The following is an 11,540-nucleotide window of genomic DNA, read 5'->3' as shown; positions in this document are numbered from 1 at the left end:
ATCTCACAAATCATGTCCAAAAATTAATATTAATCACTGATCATTTAGTTTGATATATTGATAAACATAATCATTTAATAAAAAAAAAGACTTTATAGTGAATTATTATTACTTAACAGTCGTAAACTTTTATGGGCATCTAAAAATATTTTTCTAGATCTGTTCGCTTCATGATTTGATATTTATTTCCGTGTTCAAGTTCTAGGCTTTTAGCATATAGTTTACTTTAGTGTCAAAAAATTGTGAAAGTGCCTTAGCCGTTGGTAAACAAAAAAAAAAAAAAAAATCGATAAACGAACTGCGTGTGACTTAATAATCAAGCACCATATTAGTATAGTTGCAGAAAAGCATACTCTTTAAATATGGAATTACAGAAACAGAGATTCTTCCTACTAAGAAATCAATACCCAAACTCAACAAGAGCTGGAATCGCTGCTGTTTGGCAGTATATGGTAGACTAGATTAGAACTAACTTATACATAACTTACACATAATAGTTCATCTTATAGCTGCATCTCTTGATTTCAACTAAATCAATGGGAAGATCATCAGAAGGGAAATCACAAGCCATTTTCTTCTCACCCCGATCAGGCAAAAGCCCACACGGAGTGGGAGTGACGCCGCTGGTGATCCCCGCCACGTCCGTGCAAGTCCAAGGTTGCTTCTTTGCCTTGGCCGCCATCCCAAGAGTGACATTTGAGATGCAAATACCAGTGAAGGGATCACCAGAGATGCCCTCCAACCTGGCTGCCATTGACACATTGTCCGCCACCATGTCACGGTAGTTGATCCCTTTGATCTCCGGAATGGCGTTGGGATCGTAGTGGTTATCTGCATGAGCCTTGTAGTTACCGGTCATCCAGAATGCCCATTTCATGGTATGCATGGTCATTCTCCTTACGTAGATGTCTTTCACAAACCCTCCTCGCCCCACAGCAGTCTTGATCCTAACCCCAGACTCGGTATGGATGGCCACTAAGTCTTCAGCTCGGACATCTTGGATTCCGCCGGACATCTCACTCCCCAGCGCAATCACGGCACTGTATGGTGAAATGCATGTGAGCCGTCGGATCACTAGCTGTTTCGTCGGCATGCCAAAGGCAATGCCATACTCGTCCCAACCGCTTTTCACAGCCACGCAATCGTCGCCAGAGACTATGTAACAGTCCTCAATTCTGGTATTTGTGCAAGAATCTGTGATTGGAATTGAGTTAATGTTATGTTTGTTTGAATGCTCATAAATGATTTGTAGAGGAAAGAAACAAACCTGGGTTGATCCCATCTGTGTTGGGGGACGAAATTGGGGCAATGATAGTGATTCCTTGAATAAGAATATTACTGAAAATTCCAGACCATGGTCACTAAATCAGTTCAGGAATTAATCAAAATAATAAAGCCATGCTTTGAATAAGAATAATACCACAGTACCTGCTGTAAACAGGATGAACATTCCATGATGGAGAATTCAAGAGTGTCAGATTAGAAATCTGAATATTTTCAGAGAACATAAGCTCAATCAGGTAAGGCCTTGTATACTTGAGCTTGCCCTTGTGAAATTGCTGCCACCAGAATGACCCCTGACCATCAATTGTCCCATTTTCCCCTGAAAATTTCAATTAATTTCAGGTACTAAGCAACACAATTAATTAACTATTTGAAAGAAAACGGAAAAAACCGTGCCATATTGCCATGTGTTTATATTGTTATATATGAGTAGCTTTCTTGTTAAGTGGCCACTGAGTGTTGGGATAAGTGTACCTGTGACAACAACATCAGTGAGGTTTGTTCCAAATATGAGACTGGTGAACCGTCCACCAGCAGCGTCTCTTCCTCGGCCGTACGATGGCAAGGGTTTGAGGACAGGCCACTCATTTATGTCCTATACCAAATCAAATCGATTCATCATTAGATGTAAGAAAACTAGTCCTGTAATGTTATACAACAGCATAATCAAGTTTAATTGAATAATTGGTTATGATTCAAGGGATGTGTATGAAAAGAGACTAAAATCACAAGACATGTATGTACTATGTATGCGTATATTTTCTTATTATGATACAAGCGAGTATGGTCTACTTACTCATTTATTAGTAAATCAAGTTGATTAATGAGTTTTAATTGATTCCGATACTATTGACATGTGACTTATACTACTTACTCATTTATATCCTACACCAACCAAATCAATTAATGTTGTTGAACCACTGCAACATATAGTAGGTGGTGATATAATGTAAGGTTTATTCAGAAGCAGTGTTAGGGACTTTATTAGATATATGTCAATTATCAAAGTCCCTGTTTCAGTCTTAGTGCCTTTTGCGTCTTTAGATTCAAACGATCTCACCAAAACGATCCCTTGACTGTTTTAGTCCACCAAATTCTTAGACTTTTTTTTATTTGACATTGTCAATGAACCGTTCCTTCATATCTTCTTTCTAATGCCCAACCCTTGACTTTTTATAGACCAAACCATGTGACATGTTACCCTTTTTTACATGGTGTCATATCGAACCATACAAAAGACACCTACTTCATTTTTAGCTACATAACACTTTATATAATTGAATTTTTTTCATTACCAAAGAAAATTAATAAAATTTGTCCCCCTCCATTTTTAATTCGAAATAGTATTTTGAACTGTCTTAAGCGGTTCCTAAGATTTGACTCTTGTTCCCCTATCCTCGTAGCCAACATATATTAGAAAGATTTATTACTTAAAACTAAAACTTTTTTAAAGAATCTCAAAGCTGAGAAAAAAAAAACTATTAAATATTATAATAAGAATAAACAAGAAAATATAATTACTAATTCTAACCCGAGTATTCTCATTTTTCTTTAGAGAGAGAGAGAATCTTTCCTAGTTCTATAAGATTTTACAGACTTTTTTTCCTTTTTCAAAAGTGGTAATTTTCTTTCCAAAACAATGCAACCAAAGTAAGCATAATGTTTGATGTCAAAAAAAAAAAAGTAAGCATTAAGCAACTCTTAAACGCATTTCCAAACCCTTTAAATCTAAAAACACTTTGACAAGTACATCATTTTATTAACAATTAATATGTTTCAATGCAAAAAAAAAAAATGAAGAATAAAAATGTTGAGAGAGAGATACCTGAGAAGCAAGAAGAACAGCATCCTTGTGGAGAAAAAGAGTGAAGTGACTAATGAGGCTGAAACTGCCGGTCAGCCATTTGCCAGCAGGGACAAAGAGCTGAGATCCACCGTTGGATGAATATTGGGTGAGATTTGTAATGGCATCACGAAACGCCTTCGTGTTTGATGTCGTTCCATCTCCAACTCCTCCAAACTCCGTCAGCACTGCACTGTGAGCTCTACAGCTTATGGCACTGTACTCTAACGACGACTCTACATTCCTTCCTTTATGTCTTCTTCGACTCTCAACTCCATTTACTATGTTCAGTACAAGAACTGCTACTATAACAAGCTTAATCACCTGCCCAATATCAACAAACAAACTATTCTGATAAAAATCTAAGATAAACCCATTATAGTAGATTAAAAAGTATTATGAAATAGTTTGTTTTTGGTGGAAAATTAATGTTGACGCAAAACTTAGAGAGAGAGAGAAAGAGAGGTTTGTTCGTTTTACCTGAGCTCTCATGTGATTTTTCATGAATATTGGCAACATTGTGAGAAATGACACTTTGGAATAAATTTTGTTTTTGATGACAAATGGTGGTGCGGGTATATATATTTATAGGGTAAAGCTGCACACATAAGCTAAGCTAGCCTAGTTACCAAACATTATTATTTTATTATTATTCCCCGGAATTAAAGCTTTGTTTTTCCACTTTTCTTTCATACTTAAAAATAAAAAGAAGATATACATATAATTATGTATTTATGATCCTCGCATTGCATCATCCATTCTCAAATATGTAACCAGTCATTATTCTTATCTTTGTTTTTAGACCATTATCTTTATTTTATAAAAGAACATTATTGTAAAAGGACTAGTATGGTGTTTGCATTTGTTAAACAAGAAAAATTAGTGTATATATATGGAAAGCAATCATGTATATAATTAACAATATACTTGTCTATTTAAACGTTAGATTACCCACTAAGAGTCATCTAGTTGGTGGGTTTTTTTTTTCAAGTTTCAACAGGAAAGTGATCAAATGTAAAGACTGAAGACAAAATGCTCTTATTAAAGATCCAAAATTAATGGCACTGTTTTTCTTCTAATTGGGAGCATTATTTGACACACTAACTAATTCCTTAATCTATAACTTATCTTTGGCCATCATGTCAATCACTATCTCGGCGACGAAGGGTGACCACAAGAATGTTTAAGTGATATCATTAAAAAAATAGATAAGGACAGCCACTGAGTGTAACAAAACCCATTTTTCTTTATATTATTCTAAAATGAAAATAGAAAGAGAAGATGAGAAAAGTGAGTTAAAAAAGGACTGATTACAATTTACAGGAGCTCGTGAGCAAGGGAATCTTAGAGAGAGAGAAAAAAAAAAAGAGGAGTTGAATTTGAATTGAAGGGAAGGGTGGTGTCTTTTTGTACTGTTTCTGTTTGTGTTGATTTGTTCTTTTTGAAAGTAGTGAAGCGATGAGTGGAAAGCCCTTTTCACTTTTTTGGACTTTGGTTGGATTCATCTAAATCTGGTCTCGTGATCATTTTCCAACCAACCGCCCAACATCTGATCTAACCATCTCTTTCTTTCTCAGCTCCATCAAACCTTATTCTATCTGACCACCACTGTTAGTTTAATAGTATTGCCGACCCTCTTTCACGGGTGAGCAAAAAAGGTAGACCCCACCTTTCATGGCCCTATATAATTAGCCCATTTCATTCTTTAATCTTTTTTTAATAAATATGTAGTTATTTATTTGATCATTAAAACAACATAAATTTTTTGTTGAGCTCACTTTACTTGAACTTAAGATGTGTAATAAGTCACCATGTCCAAGTATAGAAATGAAAATGAGGGGTTCTGTTATGATATCTCATAATGCATCCAATGGCAAGGAAATGAAATGTCTCTTAGCTTATGTAAGCACAGTTTGGCATTTGTTGTATCTTATAGATGCATGACCCACGTGTCAAGCAGTAATAGGTCTGTGTGGGAACATTATAGAGACAATTATTTGATGTTATGTTTCTATGGGCTTCCATTCCACCCTAAACAATGTCACATTACATATAAAACCAAAAGAGTCTCTCTCCCTCATTATTCAATATTCACTCACGAGAGCATTCCTTTGCTATAATCTAAACGTCCAAACACACATTTTGGACCCTTCTGATTAAAGACTCTTTCACACTCAAAAAAAAGTGCAAGCCCACATGAACCTCTCTTTCAAATATTGAATTGAGTATTGTCTCATAGGTTTTCTAATTAGTAATAATACCACGCATCATAATTGTCTTTTTTTTTAAATCAATTTTAGAATTCCCAGTTTTATGATCCAACGACTCATTTACCCTTTTAGGTAAAACAATTTGCTTAATATAAAATGCATATGCTGAAAGCCTCTAGTAGACTAGCATGTGATTATTTTCCGTTACTCATTTGAGACTGATTAAAACGCTAATGACATAAATGCATGGGTGTGAACTCGCATTAGTTTCACGTCGACTTCCAGACGTAATTAGAAAAACTACTAATAGTAGTCTAATATGGACTGATTGAAGAATTAAAACCCAATCATGATGATAATAGTGGGTCACTAATTTTGGCTAGTGGAAAGAAAATAATTCCCTAACCAATAGCAGACCCATGTCTAGCCAAAATGAGATAATGCTACTTACTACACCTACTACACTGTGATAGGCAAGCAGGCCTGCAGTTTCTGTCACAAACACTCCACTCAATGGATTTTCTTTTTCTTAATGTGATAGTGCATAAGTGGAGGACCGCAAATAATAATAAAATTATCTTCCATTCCTTTTTAGGATTACACTTTATCTTAATATGTTCTGAGATCTCAACTACCAACTGAAGCATGCCTACAACTTTAGTGGCATCCAAGACAGACTCTAATACATCTAAACAATATGGTTTCGTATCTCACAAATCCAAACACAATGAAACTACAAAACCTCAATTACCTCTAGTCTAGTCATATATATATATATGTGTATGTATGTATATGTCCATGTTTTTGTTTTTTTCCTTCACAAATCTATAATGAGACAAAACGAATCATGTACCAAGTCAAAGACAGTAAAGCAAAGAAGCCAGCAATAGGTTCTCAAAACCCCAAAATGAGAAAGTTTGTTTCATTTCAGCATATCATAGTACATTGTTAAATTGGTCACCTCATCCATACATTAAAAAGAAGAAAAAAAATGACTATTTAATGGCTAAAGATGAAGACATAAAAGTCTGCCAAACAAAATCCATTTACATATATCTCATGATTCATTTCATCAGTTGCTCTCTCCTTAACAATGCACAAAACAAAAACCCAATCAAGACTTGTTGTGAAGTCATTTTTGTCAAAAGCTTTTCCTGTGTGTGACCAACAATGAAGTGTAAATATTCTTCGAGACAAAGAGACAAAACAATATTCCCTCCTTAATATAATCTTCCACATTACGGACTGGTCATGTGGCCAACGCAGCTGCCTAACATTGCACCATGCTGCTTAATAATATGGACCGACTGAAGAAGAATGTCTTGTTCTGTAGAGTAAAACTCGTCCTTTCTCTGTGATCAAGAAATAAAGATTAGCAACAAAAAATAAAATAAATAAATAATAATTACAACAATTTGAGAATTGCATAACTTGATAGGGAAAGTGCAGAGTGCAGACATGCAAGGCATTAAGAACATATCTGAGATAAGTACATATCAAAAGTTACTTCAACTATGAATATTCATTATACAGAACCAAAAATGCAAACTTGAGAGCATGGTTATGATCTTGCATATAGAAGGAGGACCAGTCTCCAGAAGTAATATCCACTCACACTTACTTTAAAATTTAACCTTTTACAGGGAAACGACTAAAGGTTCTCCACTCTACCCTTCTGTCCTTAACATTTATAAATGTTATTTGGGCAAAAGTACCTAAGTTGTTACATTTGTAGCACTTGAGTGTCTAAGTTATATTTTTTGCGGCGAAAGTATCTTCCGTCCATGTTTTGATACAGTTTGGTACAATGGTCAATTCTCACCGTTAAATTTGTATGTGAGACGTACGCAAAAGTACTAAATTAAAGAGATATTTGCGGCGAAAGTACCAAATTTAAAATATGCTTGCGGCAAAAGTACCCAATTTAAGAGATGATTGCGGTGAAAGTTCCCCAGTTATAAACAAATTTCACACTACGTATGTGGATTTAACGACGAAACAGACAACTGCACTAGACTACACCGAAATATGGACAGAAAGTACTTTCGCCGCAAATATACCCATTTATAATAATGAACGGATAAAATTCTAAAGGCTTGCATTCATAACTGGATTTTGTTAAAGATAACTAACGAATGTCAGTTTCAATCAATGACTGACATCAAACAATTACTATGGACAGCTCTGTTGTTAATTGTCCTAAAATGAATGTAACTAGCCATTGCAAGTTCTGCATTCAAACTTAATGCATAAAAGAACAAACTGCTGATGCTGATATGCTTAAACTAAAGATGCAGTGACGCAGGAGCAGGAGTTGCTTTACAAATATTGAGAGGCCAGGGGCTTACCATATGTTTGAGGTTGCATCCGAGAGTCAATTCTGCAAATGTACTATCTATTCGAGACAAGAAACAGTAAGGGGCCTCCTTTCCCAAGAATACCTTAGAGTGCGATCTTAGCATACTGTTTATATCATTAGCAATCTGGGGAATCTTATTCAAATCATTTATCTGCAGGGGAATTTTAGAGACAATGGCACGCCACTCGGCACGTGACTTGTTCACAATTACCTAAAAATTAGATGAAAGATGGTTAGGTTATACTGTGATAAATACTTGTATAACTTGCCACAGAAAATTATCCACGGAGAACCATACGCAGGAGAACAGCACTATAGTACTTAATTTATTTTCTAACATCAAAACTTGCATACAGACAAAACATAAATCTGTCGGGCGGGCACTCAACCAAGACAACAAATTAATGATCATTTAGTAAAAAAACAAAGGAAAAATAGATGGGTAGAGATACTTTAGCCTCAGTTTGAATACATAATAAGCTTGATGTATGCCACATAAAACACCCGAGAGTAACATTTCTTGCAATTTTAAAACCTCAGAGATTTGATCCCATTGAAATCGCTTACATCAAGGAGCTTGGACTTAAGGCACATTATTTTAGCTTGCACATGAATAAGACAAGATAACAGTAACCAATACGACCAAATAGATTGCACTTTAAAAAAATAAAAATAAATAGAGACTGCGACCTTTTTCAAGCACACAAATCTAGAGCTATGTCAAGGAACTCAACTACTGGATTTCATACTTGAATTGACATCACTAACAGTAAAATGTGAAATATATCAGCTCGGAAAATCCATTCTATTTGTATGATTCATAAATATGAAATTCATCCTTTTTGCTAATAGATGATTTGACTAAGTCCCAGATATCACTGGATGATAAGAGTGCTACTACACATCCTTTTGCTTGTAACCTGCAGCTAAATTTAACTTCTGAAAGGAAGCAACTAAAAGTGGAATAAAAAATCCAAAATTTGGTTCTACTGATGAACAAGTTGCAGAAACGTGAAAGGATTTAAGAGACGAATTACTCACCTGACTAGAAAACAGAGAATTCGGGACAATGACAGGAAACTTCTCAGCATTCAGTAATGAGGTGGTCGTAAGTCCCATTTCCACCACCTGACCTTCTATAGATCCGGCCTGTAATAGTAATTGTATAGATCATGCAGGAAATAGGTATTGAGGAGCAAATTTTAGTATTAAATAGTAGGTTAATTATAGAATCCTTGTACCATCGAGCCTGCAAAATGAATTTAGAGTATTTTTCCCATTAAAATTATAAATCAGGTTAGTTATATGAATGTTTTATTTGTTTAAATTTCAGATATTGTTGTGTATTTATAAAGCATAATTCATAGGCGACTTAAAGTATTTCCTTGTGCCCATTGTGGTCCAAAGGAGGAACACTAAATTAGTGGCACTTCACTAACTAGAATCCAAGCAAACTATGTTTTCAAAACATCATTTCTTCTTTTAAGGGTGAGCCTGACATACTTTTATTGTATCTCCAAGTGAAAAGGGCCTTGAAAATTGCATAGACAAACCACTAAGCACATTTCCAAGGACGTCTCGAGCAGCAAAAGCAGCAGCAACTCCTGAGTCAAAGTTCATAGGAAAAAGGTTGGATTTTTAACAATTTGGGGCTTAGATATTAGTTAAAGAACTAATCAAGAAAAATACCATGCCCTCTCTTTTAGACCAATTAATAAGAAATTTCAATATAAGAGAGAATTAAAAAAAAATTGAATCCATAAACCAAAATAAAAAAAAGACTAAATATCAGGTGTTACAATTTAATATAATTTGAACATGGGGAATTTATTTTTTGGAGCTATAGAAAATGGCAAAGCATATGCTCATGACTAGTAACTGTAAGCCTGTAACTCACGTAATTAGTAAACCAGAAAAGAAAAATGTATACAAAGGGGCTTGCCAATTGAGAATCCAAAATATTTATACAAACAGAACAAAAGGGATGGGAAGCATAGACAACTAGAAGCAGATACTCACCTCCTATGCCACCAACTGTGAGAATAGATTGAACAGCCACCCCACATGCTTCCGCTAAAGCCATTACACCAATTACAAAAAGACCAACAGATGAAACTTTGTCAAGAGCTAGCAATTTCTCGCGATCAAGACCTGCCACAGTAGGACCAGCCAACGCACGAGTAAAAACATTTCTTTTCCACCGATTCAGGAACCATACAAGTGACAGGATAACAGCACCCCTCCATGCCGGTAAAAGGTAATGTGATGCAATAGTAGATGGTGCTACCATCATGCCACTGCAAATCAAATTTATCCAGACTATTATGCAATTATAAAAAAAAATCATATGTACACCTATCAAATAAAAGATTATAAAGAGGTATATGCAGAACAGGGAACCACTAACATTTGTGTAAATGCTATGAAGGTAACTAAATATCGTACTGGGTCCTCCAAAGCACCCCAAAAACTTCTCTCATAAGGAACCTCTTCTCCAGACACGCTTCTGGACAATATACCAACAGGACCTTGTGAGGAATACTTGTGAAATCTTCTCAAGATCCTAGGCATCACAAACCAAGCCAGTAGAGTACCAGTGAACATAAAACTAACTGGAACAACCACGTCTTTTAGATACGGGTGTGAATCCAGAAATCGTTCAACATGAGGAGAAAGCTCATCAGAAACTTCCTTAGCTTTTTCCCCAGTATGAGTTGCTCCCTCAACTGCACTTTGCCAAAGATCCTTAATCTTATCGAGCCATTCATTTCCAGCACCACTGCCAGAAACATTTACTTCACTGACACCAGATGAGGCTGACACTCCTTGGTCTACAGCTTTACCAGTATTGCTACTACCAGAAGAGTATGAATACGAACAGTACTTCAAAAGAGGGCTAGCAGAAAACAGAGGAATAGCCCTCCTAAAGTGAGAGTTTGACAATGTGGATGAAAATGCACAACTGGGTCTGGTTGTATAGCATCTGATACTAATAGGAGACTTCAAACCCAATACATTTTGGCGACTATTTCCAGTGTTTTCAAAGCTTTGTGTTTCTTTCACTTGGTAATGGCGATTTACATAAGCATATGATGTTCCAGTAATGTTACATGAACGAAACGAATAATGTTTCGGATAAAAATTGGTACAATTTCGAAGGGACTTCATTGTGTAAAATCTTAAACCAGCCATTACAGCAGCATAGCTTATGAGAGGAAGGAATCTATAAAAGACTTAGTTCAATCGAATCTCAATCTGCAACTCTGGAAAGACAAAATCACAAAATTACAATCAATTATCAATAAACACTCACCAGAACCCAAATCACGTAACAATAATTCATGTCAAAATTAACCATAAAGCAGTACTTCTACTTTCTCTGGTTTTATTTTCTAGCTAATTTTCTCGGCGACCAAACGCAAAATTAACAAGTGCGTTATTTTCAGAATACCTGTTACAGTTGACATTGGAGGTTTACATGAGCTTCGTTTTTGGGCAAATATGGCGAAAGGGCAACTGATATGATCAGCAATATTTTCAATTCATTTCATTTCCTTGTTAATAATGTGGCAAGGTCAATTTTCCCTAATATCCCTCAAATTTGGTCCTTTGGACTTTTTTTCATTTTCATTTTAACAGCTATACTTATCCCCAAACACTAGACGAGGGAATATTCTCTTCTTGTGATCCACCCGTCCTAAATTAATCGATGATATTTCAATATAAGGGGGAAAAGTATGTTATTAGTGTAATTTATTTAATTGTTATGTTTTATGGAATATCAAAAAGATGTGTTTGGTTTGTAAAGTGAAATTAGCCTAGTGATAAAAATCATAACTATGTA

General features: G+C 35.4%; 2 protein-coding genes across 2 annotated transcripts; both read right to left on the bottom strand.

The window, feature by feature from the left end:
- Window positions 1–290: 290 nt before the first annotated feature.
- Window positions 291–3,764, bottom strand: LOC133796754 (probable polygalacturonase). The gene is made up of 6 exons (XM_062234401.1): window positions 3,608–3,764; window positions 3,110–3,451; window positions 1,759–1,879; window positions 1,429–1,603; window positions 1,268–1,338; window positions 291–1,194 (listed from the first exon to the last, which is right to left on the bottom strand). Exons 1-6 carry the CDS (start codon window positions 3,644–3,646, stop codon window positions 485–487), a joined length of 1,458 nt encoding a protein of 485 aa, XP_062090385.1. The 5' UTR covers window positions 3,647–3,764; the 3' UTR covers window positions 291–484.
- Window positions 3,765–6,224: 2,460 nt separating this feature from the next.
- Window positions 6,225–11,330, bottom strand: LOC133796753 (mechanosensitive ion channel protein 1, mitochondrial-like). Its single transcript, XM_062234400.1, has 7 exons — window positions 11,148–11,330; window positions 10,104–10,959; window positions 9,716–9,993; window positions 9,200–9,300; window positions 8,738–8,845; window positions 7,686–7,907; window positions 6,225–6,689 (listed from the first exon to the last, which is right to left on the bottom strand). The coding sequence occupies exons 2-7, from the start codon at window positions 10,886–10,888 to the stop codon at window positions 6,576–6,578; spliced, it is 1,608 nt and encodes a 535-aa protein (XP_062090384.1). The 5' UTR covers window positions 10,889–10,959; window positions 11,148–11,330; the 3' UTR covers window positions 6,225–6,575.
- Between the last annotated feature and the right edge of the window lie 210 nt (window positions 11,331–11,540).

The sequence above is a fragment of the Humulus lupulus genome, chromosome 8 (assembly GCF_963169125.1).
Source record: "Humulus lupulus chromosome 8, drHumLupu1.1, whole genome shotgun sequence".
Taxonomy (NCBI): Eukaryota; Viridiplantae; Streptophyta; class Magnoliopsida; order Rosales; family Cannabaceae; genus Humulus; species Humulus lupulus.
This window is presented reverse-complemented; position numbering and strand designations above follow the sequence as displayed.